This window comes from Girardinichthys multiradiatus, chromosome 19, assembly GCF_021462225.1.
Source record: "Girardinichthys multiradiatus isolate DD_20200921_A chromosome 19, DD_fGirMul_XY1, whole genome shotgun sequence".
Classification (NCBI taxonomy): Eukaryota; Metazoa; Chordata; class Actinopteri; order Cyprinodontiformes; family Goodeidae; genus Girardinichthys; species Girardinichthys multiradiatus.
The window spans coordinates 12,204,595-12,218,437 of NC_061811.1; the positions used below are offsets into that span (position 1 = coordinate 12,204,595).

At 41.2% G+C, this 13,843-nt stretch overlaps 1 protein-coding gene across 5 annotated transcripts in view; it reads left to right on the forward strand.

The window, feature by feature from the left end:
* Positions 1-13,750, forward strand: part of ktn1 (kinectin 1) — a 30,745-nt gene extending 16,995 nt beyond the window's left edge. For 3 of the 5 annotated variants that reach the window (XM_047345143.1, XM_047345145.1, XM_047345144.1), the window contains exons 17-35: positions 73-163; positions 275-343; positions 428-465; positions 1,203-1,293; positions 1,398-1,510; positions 1,602-1,698; positions 1,788-1,828; positions 1,935-2,025; positions 3,577-3,663; positions 7,307-7,396; positions 7,479-7,565; positions 7,645-7,734; positions 7,816-7,908; positions 8,763-8,846; positions 9,053-9,136; positions 11,543-11,626; positions 11,731-11,826; positions 11,910-12,020; positions 12,760-13,750. In XM_047345143.1, the coding sequence (XP_047201099.1) occupies positions 73-163; positions 275-343; positions 428-465; positions 1,203-1,293; positions 1,398-1,510; positions 1,602-1,698; positions 1,788-1,828; positions 1,935-2,025; positions 3,577-3,663; positions 7,307-7,396; positions 7,479-7,565; positions 7,645-7,734; positions 7,816-7,908; positions 8,763-8,846; positions 9,053-9,136; positions 11,543-11,626; positions 11,731-11,826; positions 11,910-12,020; positions 12,760-12,789 (1,567 nt within the window). In that variant the 3' untranslated portion in view covers positions 12,790-13,750. The remainder of the gene's footprint in view (positions 1-72; positions 164-274; positions 344-427; positions 466-1,202; positions 1,294-1,397; positions 1,511-1,601; positions 1,699-1,787; positions 1,829-1,934; positions 2,026-3,576; positions 3,664-7,306; positions 7,397-7,478; positions 7,566-7,644; positions 7,735-7,815; positions 7,909-8,762; positions 8,847-9,052; positions 9,137-11,542; positions 11,627-11,730; positions 11,827-11,909; positions 12,021-12,759) is intronic. The other 2 variants (XM_047345146.1, XM_047345147.1) reach the window with 2 other exon arrangements.
* Positions 13,751-13,843: the final 93 nt, after the last annotated feature.

Sequence of the window (13,843 nt, forward strand, 5' to 3'; positions counted from 1 at the left end):
AACATATTTTAAATTCCGGTTTCTTTGTCTGTGAAACAAATGTTCTGTAGTGAGAACCTGCTTCCTCCCCAGTGTCCAAGAGAAGGAGGAGAACTTTAAGATGGTTGAAGGACTGTTGGAGAAGGGGCTGATTGAAGTGGCCAACAAGGAAGCGGACCTGAAGGTAATCTGCCAGCTTTTACAAAAGTTCAGACATATTTTTAATTATTGAACATTTAATGTCCGTTTTTTTTGAAAAGCACAAGTTCAGTGACTTTATTTCTCCAAAATGCAGACTGTAAGAGAAGAGAAGGAGGCACTCGGACAGGAGATTGAGGACCTTAATAAACAGCTAGCAGAACAGGTAAAGTCCGGTTTATTTTAAAAAAATTATTACCATATTGTTTTTTATTACATATTTATTATATTGTTTGTTTTTTTATCACAGGCTTCATCAGAGTTGAAAGTGGAAGAACTCAAATTCAAGTAAGATCAGTCAAATTAATTCCAACATTGCTGGTTTGTAATATGACTTGATTTTTTCCAAGACCCGTAATAGCTCAGGTAATCCACACGTTCCTTTCTGATCATATGACGGGAGCAGATTTTTGCGGTAATCCTATTAACATCTGGCCTAGTAACATTTACATCATTATCAGCATGTCCAAAGTACCAAGTGTAGGTGTAACCCAAAGATCTTGGCTCAGTGTTACCTTTTCTTGCCCAGCCCACACACAGCCACTCACTCCTTTTGTAATTATATCTCGAGACATCAGCAGATGATCAGCCATGTTTTAAGAACGCGACCTCCGTGATCTAGATCATGAAAAATATATCAGAATCAGCTTTCTTGGCCAGTTTGTGCAAATCAACAAGGACTTTAACTTCGGTTCCTCTTTGCTCTCAGTGTACAGACGTTTTAAAGATAAATATATAAATTTAGTGGGAAACAAAGGATTCTTTTTAGTCAGTAGTAATTGATATTGTAGCTCGTAAAGTCACTTGTGCAGCATCTACAAATACCTACTAACGTAGTTTGGCTAGTCTGAGCTTGTATTTAACCATCTTTTAAAGCATAATAGTTGACAGATTACTGTGTTTTTGTTTTAAAATATTAGGGTTGGAAAAGTGTGTATTTACTTGTATGCTGTGACAATGTTAGGAGACTGTGAGGCCTCTAAAAGTTTTTATTAGCAAAGCTTTGTGTCACTGTTGATGTTTAGGATCCAAGAGAAAGATGGGAAGCTGAAATCCATGGAGGAGAGTTTACAAGCAGCACAAGTCAGCATCTCCACCAAAGAGAAGATGGTTGAGGTATGGGCCTTTCCATTCTAGTTAATGGAGCATTTACGACAATCATTTATTTAAGATTATTGCTGTTTTAGCTCGTTTTAACAATTTTTTTTTTTATCTTGTAGACTCTAGAGCAGCAGTTGTCTGCTGTTCGGCTGGAGTTGGAGCAGATAAGACAAGAGCAAACTCAAAAGGAGATGGCCAGTTCTGGTGCCGAGCTTCAAGAACTTCAGGCTCAGTAGGTTTACCTCACTCTTCACCATGACTGCCACTTTTCCACCTTCTTTTTCCCCCCAAATTGGACAGTAATGGGAAATTCTGAACTTAAGGTTAGCAGCAAAGGACCAGGAAATCCAGATGCTTCAGACCGAGCTGGAGGTAAAGACAAAGGAACTGGGTGAGAAGGTGGAGCAGATGCAGCAGCAGGTGAGGAAGGGTTTCATAAACCAAAAATGGTTGGCTCTTTAAAATAAAACATCACATATTTTGTTCCAATTTCTCTTTTGCTAATACAGCAATCCAGCTCTGCAGCACCAAGCCCTAAGCTTCTTGAGGCGTAAGTGAAGCTTTGCCACTTTATCCTTTTTCTCATTTCTAAACAGACTGGCATACTGTCAATAGTTTCTAACAGTTTTAAAGTGAGTGCTTATTTTGTTCGTCAGGTTGTCTGAGAAGGAGAGTCAGGTGTGCAGTCTGCAGAGGGAGCTGGCTGAGCTGAGGGACTCATTGGAGCTTCACAGGAAAAAGAACAATGTAGGTTTCCTGCAGCAATGACTTATAATGCATGACCACTAAACTTTTTTCCTCTGTCCCCTGAATGTTACCACAAACCGTTCCCCTTTCACAGGTATGAACACTGCATATATCCATAGAACTGGTTGTCCACTGCCTCTTAGTCTCAGCTGGTCTGCTTTTTTGATTCTGTTCATCTAGAATAATTTTTTTGTAGCTGGATCCAAATTAATTGGACACATCAGTATCGGTATCACTTATATGCTTAAACTGAGCTTTGCAAATGAAAGCTTCCAGTCTACTCGTGTTGTGCTCACTGTTGGATCCAAATTCAGCAGACTTGATTGTGAATAAAACCCTGACTTTATTAAAGCAAATTATTTTTACTGTAAGAACTCCAGTAAGTACTGTTTTCATACCTCTTGAATCGTTACACATTTTGTCACATTGCAACCATAAACTTATGACACATGGTGTTCTAATTTATTTACCGTAGTTATTTTTACAACAAAAAAAATCTGAAAAGTATGGGATGCATTTGGATTTCCTTTTATTCTGACACCTCTAAATAAAACCCAGCAGAAGTCAGCTTGTGTCCAAGTTTATCTTAGAATAAATCCAGCTGTTTTGTAAAGTCTTAGAGGTTTATTGGAGAACATTAGTGAACAAACGGCATAATAAAGACTAGTTACCACTCCGCACAGGTCCGGAAGACAGCTGGGGAGAAGGTTTAAAGGAAGGTTAGGTTATAAAACTTTTAAACATGTCGTAGAGCACTGTTCATTTAATCATTTGACCACCCACCCAGACTGAGAGGCTTGTTAAGGAGAGCAATAGCCAATAGAGAAGCCAAGATGACCCTGGAGGAGCTGTTAAGCAGGTTGGAGAATCTGTCAACCGGAGGACTATCAGGTCTGGCCTTTTTTGGAAGAGTGGCAAGAAAAAAGCCATAAGAAGTCTTATTTGCCGTTTGATACAAGCCATGTAGAGGACACAGCTAATATGTGGAAGAAGGTGCTCTGGTTAGATGGGACCAACATTTTACTATTCGGCCTACATGCAAAACGCTTTGTGTTGTCGAGAAACAATTGCTGCACATCACCCTTAAAACACCATCTCTGAAACATGGAGGTGGCTGTACCATGCTGTGGAGATGCTTTTCTTCAGCAGGGTCAGGGAAACTGGTCTGTTGATGGAAAGATGGATGGATCTTAATAAAATTAAATGGCTTTCTGTGTCGATCTGTGACATAAAATCCCAGTAAAATATATGGAGGTTTGTGGTTGCAACGGTTCAATCGGTATGAATACTGAACTGTTTTTCTAGAATAAGAACAATGATTTTACATTTTGATTAGCTTTTACCCACAAGTGATGCAAGACTGGATTTCTAGAGAGATTGACTGCTATTGGGAAGATTGGGATTTTGTCTTCTTTTGTGCCTTTACAGACGGAGTAATTTGTAATGTGAGAAATCATTTCAGATCAGGTTGTACTTAGGGGTCACTAAATGCTTTTTTCCGTGAGGCTAAACTGAAAGTAGTATCTTTCTGGAACTGACTTTGTAAAACAGGAGCTTCGGGAGAAAAACTGGAGTGCAATGGAGGCTCTGTCAGTCACCGAGTCCATGCTTCAAGGAAAACTCAGCAAAGCTGTCAAGGTTCGACACCTCATCTCAGTCCTGCTTCACTCTAGATCCAATCTGATGCATTCCCCTCCAAAAATTCTGTGTTTTGCCATAATTGCAACCTTTGTTTTTGCACAGTCATCCTCGATAACACTGCATACTCATTTACCCTACTTTTGCTCTTGCTCTTCTTTTCATGGCCTCCAGATTTTTAATTGGCTTTGTTTGGAGCTGTCAAATCATTTGATCCTCTCGTGCATGTCGTATTTTAAGGCTGTTTGAAAACTTTGCTAAACCAAAAGACGGGATGAGTTTGCAGTGACTTAGTCATTTAATAGATGTCATTAGATCAAGATTCATGTTTTTTTCCGTCGTCTTGTCATTATGCATGGCATGTTTTTTCCCCATATTGCCAACATCACCAACTAATCAAAATAACTCTTTATAATGCAGTTTCTTCTGATTTAATTCGGTTTAATCTTTCCAAATGTTTAATCCATTTGCTGCAGCTCTGTTTCTCGACGCTCTGCATCTTTGATCACCATCAGGACAAATAAGTGCAGCTAGATGTGTAACCACATTTCCCTACATTTTGTCGAGTTACATATCAGTTGGCAACCAGAAAGCAGGTTCTACTTGCAGTTGCGCTGAAGTGTGTATATTTTTACCATCCTCCTCCAACAATAGGTCAGAGTGGTCGTCCATCCATCAGCATGCAGCTGTTGCTTTTCTATCTCCTGAGTACAGTAGAAAACACGTTCTCGCGTCTGATCCTGGTACTTTCTTGGTTCCTGCCGTCTACTCTCAGATGGTGCTTGTTCTGTTGAGTTCTGCAGCTTTTAAAGCCACCTGCTCACAGTGTTACTGTTAACTGTTTTCCATGTGCCGGTTGTCGGTGCCTCTTTTAGTCCTCAGTGACGTCGGCTCATTTCAGGAGCTCCAACGTGAGAAGTTTCCTTTTTTGTTTTATTGAAAAGCTTCGCGGTACTTTGGTCATTTAAAGGAAATGAAACATTTATTTACTGATGTGGGACCACAAAGCTTATGAGATGCTCAAAATCTAAAGTTCAACTTTTCTGTGTAAATATGACCACAAAGGACCTGACAGAAATGTACCTTTTTTACAAAGGTGAAAAATGTCAATAAGTTCTAGCAGGGGCTAAGATTTGGGGAGTTTGCTGCATATAAACCTGAAAAAAAGCATTGTTCATCATAAATATGCTCCTGGATCGTTAGAGAAACTGTTTAGTACTATTCTCTATTCATTTTCAGTGTTTTTAAGCAAGATTGTGAGCGATTCCACCCCTCTTGGATGACAGGCAACCCCACACGAACTGCTGCAGGATGCTTCACTATTAGCATGACACGGCACGCATGGTAGCATTTCTTTTCCCAAACTGTCTGAACGTGGCTTCACCAGGGAAAATAACTTGACCCAAAATCTCTGCAATCTGAATCTGGTGCCTCATGCTAAACTCCAGTCTGTCCTTGATGTTTATATCATTAAAAGTTGCCTTGTTGCTGCCCTGCTTCACACCCGGCCACCATCCAAAGCCCCCTCTCACTTTGCATGCAGAAGCGTTCACACCTTCCTGCTACCATTCCTAAGAAAGCTCTGCAGTGGTGGTAGCTGAGTCTCTTATGTGAATCCAGGTTCAGGGAAAGTTACTTGTTAGACTTTGGTGCACCTCCTGAAATTTTCTGGACAACAGCTGACCTTCATTCAATGAAGGCTTTGATGATTGTATAAGTAGCATGTTTCCTTGGAAGCAACTATGTTTGACCTAAGAAGAATGACAGTAATAGTAGAATGCCTGATATTAGCTGCGCTGCCACAGAATGTCTGCTGGTCAGTTTGTGGCAGAGCTAAAACACAGTGCAAGTTAGGTTTTTGTGAATAAGTTAATATTCAATTAATTTTGCAATTAATTGCATTTCCTCTGATCACTCTTCATTGCAACCCAGACTCAATGTAGATTGCCTCCATGAAAGATTTCTGTGGTCTCAAAACCTTTGGCCTGCTGAAAAGTGCACATGTAGTTTCTGCAACAAATAGAGGCAGGAATGGGATAATATACACTGCTCAAAAAAAATAAAGGGAACACTGAAATAACACATCCTAGATCTGAATGAATGAAATATTCTCATTGAATACTTTGTTCTGTACAAAGTTGAATGTGCTGACAACAAAATCAGACAACAATCATCAATGGAAATCAAATGTATTAACCAATGGAGGCCTGGATTTGGAGTCACACACAAAATTTAAGTGGAAAAATACACTACAGGCTGATCCAACTTTGATGTAACGTCCTTAAAACAAGTCAAAATGAGGCTCAGTATTGTGTGTGGCCTCCACGTGTCTGTATGACCTCCCTACAATACCTGGGCATGCTCCTGATGAGATGGTGGATGGTCTCCTGAGGGATCTCCTCCCAGACCTGGACTAAAGCATCCACCAACTCCTGAATAGTCTGTGGTGCAACGTGACGTAGGTGGATGGAGCGAGACATGATGTCCCAGATGTGCTCAATCAGATTCAGGTCTGGGGAACGGGCGGGCCAGTCCATAGCTTCAATGTCTTCATCTTGCAGGAACTGCTGACACACTCCGGCCACATGAGGTCTAGCGTTGTCCTGCATTAGGAGGAACCCAGGGCCAACTGCACCAGCATATGGTCTCACAAGGTGTCTGAGGATCTCATCTCAGTACCTAATGGCAGTCAGGCTACCTCTGGCGAGCACATGGAGGATCATGCGGCCCTCCAAAGAAATGCCACCACACACCATTACTGACCCACCGCCAAACCGGTCATGCTGAAAGATGTTGCAGGCAGCAGATCACTCTCCACGGTGTCTCCAGACTCTGTCACGTCTGTCACATGTGCTCAGTGGGAACCTGCTTTCATCTGTGAAGACCACAGAGCGCAAGTGGCGAATTTGCCAATCCTGGTGTTCTCTGGCAAATGCCAAGCGTCCTACATGGTGTTGGGCTGTGAGCACAACCCCCATTTGTGAACGTCGGGCCCTCATACCATCCTCATAGAGTCGGTTTCTAACCGTTTGTGCAGACACATGCACATTTGTGGCCTGCTGGAGGTCATTTTGCAGGGCTCTGTCAGTGCTCCTCCTCTTCCTCCTTGCACAAAGGTGGAGGTAGAGGTCCTGCTGCTGGGTTGTTGCCCTCCTATGGCCTCCTCCACGTCTCCTGGTGTACTGGCCTGTCTCCTGGTAGCGCCTCCAGGTTTTGGACACTACGCTGACAGACACAGCAAACCTTCTTGCTAATCACCAAAGATTTCACCCTGTTGTCTATTCCATTTGCACAACAGCTGTGAAATTGATTGTCAATCAGTGTTGCTTCCTAAGTGGACAGTTTGATTTCACAGAAGTTTGATTTACTTGGAGTTATATTATGTTGTTTAAGTGTTCCCTATATATTTTTTGAGCAGTGTATATATTTATATATTCATATTATAACATCAGTTGATTCTAGTTAAATCCTTCCTGATGTTAGTTTACAGAATAAATTAAATGATTGGTTTAAATGGGGATGAGAGCAGGGGTTTGTGGTTTTATCAGCTTGTATATCCACTGGATCCTGTCGTTGCATTATCTGGTTTGAATCAGAGTTGTCAAACATCTTTTTGTCTGTTTTTGTTCTTTTTGCTTTCTAGGACAGCCAGGCAGCACTGGCAGAGAATCAGGCTGAGTGTCGAGATGTTCTGCACAGACTTCTGCCCCACGTGCCTCTGCCCTCTGAACAGGTATCAGAAACACTGGATTGAGCCTTCAGGCCCATTTTGTTGCAGAAACCAAAATCTTTTAACTTGTTTGACTTGTTACCAGAACCATCAGGAGTGGCTACAGAGATTTGAGAGTTTAGTGGCTGAAAGCTTGGTTGCACAGTCTGGCAAAGCATCACAGGAGACTGAGGTAAAGTTAAAAGTAGAAAAATGAAGTTAGCCAGCAGTTCTTTATATTCTGAATGTATTAATAAATGTCCTTCCTGCAGGAATTGACTGAGAAACTGAGAGAAGCGGAGGAAAGCCAAAGGATTCTACAAAAGGACTGTCAGACGTACAAGAAGGTTTTGGCAGAGACTGTAAGATATTTCTTTAAGTCAGTCTTGAAGTTATGGGGAACTATTTTCCCAACTGAGATCTTATTCCTGCTGTGCCCACAGGAGGGCATCCTGCAGCGCCTGCAAAGCAGTGTTGAGAAGGAGGAGTCTCGCTGGAAAGTTAAGCTGGATCAGTCGCAGGAGGATGTTAGAGAGGTTTGTATTCAGGCTCAGAAAGCAACAACTTTGTTTGTTCGATTACATCACAGGTGTGGTTCCTTTACTCTTTCTCTTCTTTTATCCAAAAACTGGAGAACAAAATAAAGTATAAACACCAACACAAACCTATTGCTAAAAGTATTCACTTACCTGTCCCAAGTCATTGGATTCTGGTGTTTCAATCACTTCCATAGATACTGCTGTCCACGGTCCAGCACTTGGGCTTGTAGACTGCTTCTGCAAACATTTGTGAAAGAATGGGTCACTCTAAGGACCTCAATGAATTCCAGTGTTGGTACCAGGATTGGCTAAGGCACATAGTGAGTAGATTCTGGACCATACACAGGAATGATCAAGTGTGTTTTGGAAGAATTTGACTGGCTTACACAAAGTTCTGACCTTTAATGTGATAGAACCCCTTTGGGAAGAATTAAAGTTGAGACGGCAAGTCGGACCATCTTGTCCAACATCAGTGCCCGACCTCACAAATGCTCTTCTGGAAAAATGGACAAAAATTCCCATAAACGCACTCCTAAACTTTTTTGAAAGCCTTCCCAGAAGAATTGAAGCTGTTATTGCAGCAAAGGGTGGACCAACATCCTGTTAAACCCTGTAGATTCAGAATGGGATGTCACTCAAATGCATGTGTGTTTAAAAACGGTTGTATTGTAGCTATGCTTACGTTACCAATCCACCTTTGTTTTGACTGTTCTGGTGATGGAATCGGGTCTAGTTTACCGAGCAGAGCTGGATAATCTCTGTCCACTTCAAGCCACTTCTTCTGTCTAAACTTTCAGACATTCTGAGCACTGTCATTTTTAATTGTTCTATAATTCTCTTGTGCTCTGTAGCTGAGAAGAGAGAAGCAGCACCTGGAGTCAGAGCTGGAGAAGGCAGAGAACGAGAGCGCTACGTATGTGACAGAAGTGAGAGAGGTGAGCAAAAACTGAACTAAAAGTTCCTCCAGGTCCTCGTTAATTGTGTTTAACTTGCCTCCGATCATTCAAAGGGTTTTGTGGCTTGGCCAGAGATGCTTTATTCCTCAATCATCCAGTTTCACTGCATAGACTGTTAGTTTTGCTGTCCCAGATCCGCTCCCGCAGACCACCATTAAACAACAACATGTCGAACTTAATTCCAGCTCAAAGACCTGTTGACTAAATTGCAGACCAGACTTGATGGCTCATATACAGAGGCTTACAGACAGAATGAGGAGCTGGCTTTGGTAAGCATGGATGATCCTCTGTCTAGCCTATCCCACTGACTGCTACGGGACAGGGTTTCTCTGTCTGCTGCATAACTGTGGGTCATCATTCACAACTTCTACATACAAGTTGGAGCCTGTAACATACTGTGCTTTACTAAGTTCTTTTATTCTTTGAACTTTATTTTTTGTCATGTTACAACTCCGAAGTCGGTGTATTTTGTGGGGGTTTAATGTGCTAAACCAGCACAAATTCATAAATCATCTCAGTAGATTATTTTAGGTTCTCTTTTCTATAAACGGTATAAATCCAGCTGTTCTGTGAAAGACTGAGTCTTTTTAAAGAACATTAGTGAACAAAAATGCGTCATGAAGACCAATTAACAAAGCAGTATGCAAGGGATAAAGCTGTGGAGAAGGTTAAAACAGTAGTTATAAAATATTATTATATTTAATATTTCAAGTTTTGAACACCTCACATGGAAACATGGCAGCATCATGCTGTGGGGACGCTTTTCTTCATTTAGGAGAGGGAAACAGGTCTAGAGATGATGGGAAGATCAACAGAGCCAATAAAGGGCAGTCCTGGAATAAAACCAGCTAGAGGCTGCTAAAACCCTGCAACTGGGGGAGAGGTTCAGCAGCTTCCAGCATGAACATACAGTCAGAGCTACAGTGGATTGGTTTTGGTCAAAGTAGGTTCATGTTAGAATGGCCCAGTCAAAGTCCAGACTGGTGGTTGTCACATGACAGAATCTGAAAAAGTTTAAGGACTAGTAAAACTACAAAAACTAAAGAAATAAGATCTTGAATGATGATCCTCCTGTTTACCTGCTGATACTAACTTTTCCTTTTCCACGTCTGTATTCTGCTGCTGTCTTTTTCACACTACTAAACTTTCTCTGCAGATTCCTAAAAAGGTTCTCATTTTATCTGCAGTAATTGACTACAGCTTCAATCTTCAAACAGTTCTGTCTGTTTTGTTTCTGTCTTTGTCTGGCTTAAATGGTGCTGGTGATGTTTCAATGGTGATATTAGTTAAGTCAACCATGTGTTTTGAACTATGTCTGTGTTCAGACTATCGAACGTGACCTACTTCTTGACAACGGTTGAAATTTCACAACCGACCACTGAAATGTTGACCCCGTTGCAAGGTTTTTGCAACCAAAGAACAAACAAAACTACTCAACAATCATGATGTTTAGCATTGAAGACCAAGGAAAACATTACTTCAGCAGAGACCTTTCCTGACTTGCAGAAAAATGTTTTACTAAACGTTTTTGTGTAACGTTAAATTGTCTGGTCAGTGTGCGAGACTCAAACTGGACTTTTTGGATGGTTACACATCATCCCTCTGGTACCTGGTCATTCCAGTGGTGTTCTGTGTTTGAACGCTGCCTTATTAAAAGATCACATCCTGGACATTTTATCATAAGCAATGACTTTTGATATTTTGCAAATAGATGCGCTTTAATAAATACAAAATAAGTTAAAAACCTTTAGTTTAACAAATAAAACCTGTAAACTATATAGGTTCGTTACACACAGCAATAGATTTCTGTGAATTTGGACGATTATGGCTAACAGCCAATGAAAAGCCAAAATCCAATATTTCAGGAAAATTCTACTATCACCCAAATAAAAAATCATTTTTAACCAGCCGTTCAAAGATAACTCTACAGAGTTCAGGTCAAGTTAAATTACTAACCAACCAAGCGCAGTGATACCACGGTCTTTAAAGCAGGGGTTTGTACCTTTTGGCTGTGTTGGCAGGTGCATGAAGTGCTCTAAGATTGCTTCGTAGACTGCCGCGCTGACTTTAGACGTTATAAAACATAGTGGACCAACGCCAGCAGATGACATGGCTTCTCAAATCACCTTTAACTGTGCAACCTTCACACTGGACTTGAGGCTACTTGGATTATCTGCCTCTCCACTCCTCCTCCAGACTTTTGATTTCCAAATAAAATGCAAACCTTACCTAAATCTGTAAAGAGGACTCTCTGCCACTTATGTAGCAACAGTGTTTTACTCCTCAGCCCCTGTAAGACACTTTTTAGATGTCTGAGCCAGGAGTTGCTTAACACAAGGAATCTGACAGTTCTAGTTCATGTCCTGAATACATCTGTGTGTGGTGGGCGTTGAAGCACCGACTCCGGCTGAAGTGTAGAATCTCCCACAAACTCTTGAATTAACTTATCAATGTTTTTGTGCATTTTTTTTTTGTACTGTGGATTTTTCAGTTTCTCCTTCCACTCAACTTCCCATTAATATTCTTTGATGCAACACTCCGTGAACAGCCAGCTTCTTTAGCAATGACCTTTGGTGGCTTCTCCTCCTTGTGGAGTGTGTCAATCACCGTCTGCTGGACAACTGTCAAGTCGAGCGTCTTTCCCAAAACGAGCTTAATACCTGTTCTTTTTTCAGTTGAAAAAACAGCTTACAGAGACGGTGTCCAAGCTGCAGGATGAGGAGAACGAGAGGCAAAGAGTAGCTGGTGACCTGTACAAGGTAATGACTCTTAACTTTTTATTTCATGTTTCTGCTCATACAGGTTAATCCACAGCTTCTAATGCTAATAAAAATGAGGATTATTCTTCTTATTGCTCACTCAGGCCCAGCAGTCTCTTGATCTGATCCAGGGTGAACTCTCAAAACTAACAGAAAACACTGATGACCTGATAGAGAACAGCAGCCTGTCATCACAGCGAGTAAGGGTTTATAAGACTAATTAGTAGTGGTAGCATCCAGTGGCCCAGCATCTGTTTTAAACCAGCTCACATATGTCTGACAGGAGGAGATTGACAAGAAGGAGAAAATGACTGCAGGATTGAATCAAACAGTGAGAGAAATGCAGCAGCTGCTCAGCATGGTCAGCCAGCAACTGGCTAAGGGACAACGGGGGGTAAGTTATCTTTCTGGCAAAATGTTCCACTGCATCTGAGGCTTTAATAAACATAAAATAAACCCTATTAAAGAAATCTATCTGAATGATGAATTCTTTATCTTCATCTGGATGTCTGGAGGCTCCTCACTCTGGATTCAGAACCAGTTGACACACTTGGGGAAAATTGCTGAAGGCTTAAACACACGTCCAGCACTTGACAAACGGCTTCAATCAAAGCTAGAGACGTTATCCTAACGTCGAATGCAAACAGACATTTAAAGCAACCGCAGTCTGCAAAAGTTGATCCGGACCGGGCCCGGTCTGACTTCTTTGATGTGCAAATGTTATACTCTTGAGAGTCTGGGTTTGGGTTCAAACAAGCCTTCCTTCCTCCTGAAGTCTCTTCCCAGCCCACCTGGGAAGAGACTGTAGCAGCCAATCAGAAGCAGATTTTAATGTAACTATAGCAACAAGTTGAATGTGAGAGAAAAATTACCAAATTTGCGGCTGGGTTGTCAGACTCCATTTATCGAGTGCTGTTGTCATAAAAACCATTTTCAGAAACTGGCTCATAGTTTTGAGAGAGTTGCTCTTATGGCTGAACTAAGTGTTTAGCCATTAATATCCAGTCAGGCGTCTTTGTAAATGAAAAGTCCGATTTAAAAGGTGTTGGTTGCTATACATCATGCAACTGTTTTGTCAGCTTTTAACAGTATTTTAAGTGCTCAGCCTGAATCAGTTTGTGCTTTTCTTTCAGGAGACAGACAAAGATCAACAGAAAGTATAATGAGATGACAGCACCACGCAGACACTTGAACTGCAACACAGAGGCAACCCGTTAACTTCAACCTTCTCTCTACCGCACAGCATCATACAGTCACTCCTCCTCACCTCTTCCCTCCCAACCCTGTCCACTTCACCGGTACTGTAGACTGCCTCTGTCTGGCTCAGACTGGGGCTTGTAGACCACCCATACTGTCTACACAGGAGCAGGCAGAGGTTCTGTTTTATTCCCAACACTCCAGGCACGGTACCCCAACTTGAGTACTCCACTCCAGCCACATTCCTCCTCTTCTGCAGCTTCACCAATTGATTTCTTTGTTGTTGTTGTTTTTTTTTTTTTTTTACTCTAAACTTTAAAAATGACCCCGGCATTATTTAAACTGTATGGCAACCATTCCTCTGTTATAAATCCACCTGTATAATTTCCAGTGAAATACTTTTGAAAACTACAGTAGTTTTGTGTTATCTTTCAGAAGGGCACAGATAAAATGTCCAAACTTAACAAAGCAAACTTTGGGGTTTTCTGTTTTTTTTTTTTTTTTTTTTTAACTTAAAAATATGTATTGTTTAAATGTATCACTTAGGACCTGCTGAAATACACTGTTCTGTTGATTTGCTCACTGACCAGAAAACCACCACGATTGCTCCATTCATACTTTGGCTCAATGCTTCATGGGTAAAGAGGGGAGTCAAAAGAGCTCTCAGCATGTGAGATGGGACACTATGTGACTGTAACCATAAAGACAAATTTTTGTCCAGCCTTTTATTGCAGCTCCACAGAGAAGGGAGTCTGGGGTACAAGACCAGACACACTTAAAGGTTTTTAATCCTACTGCAACCACTTTAGAAATGAGTGTCTCATATTGTGCGTAATCAACATTTACTATATTGTGGCTAAGTCCATTAACACTGAAGATTTTGTTCTTTTGTAATGGGTGATGTTAATAAAAGGGATGCTTAATAAATCTGTCCTTTTTTTTTCACAGCAGTCTTTGTGTTGGCCACAAGGTGGCAACACATTACCTTGGATGATGATTTTCATACTTTTAACAGGCTGG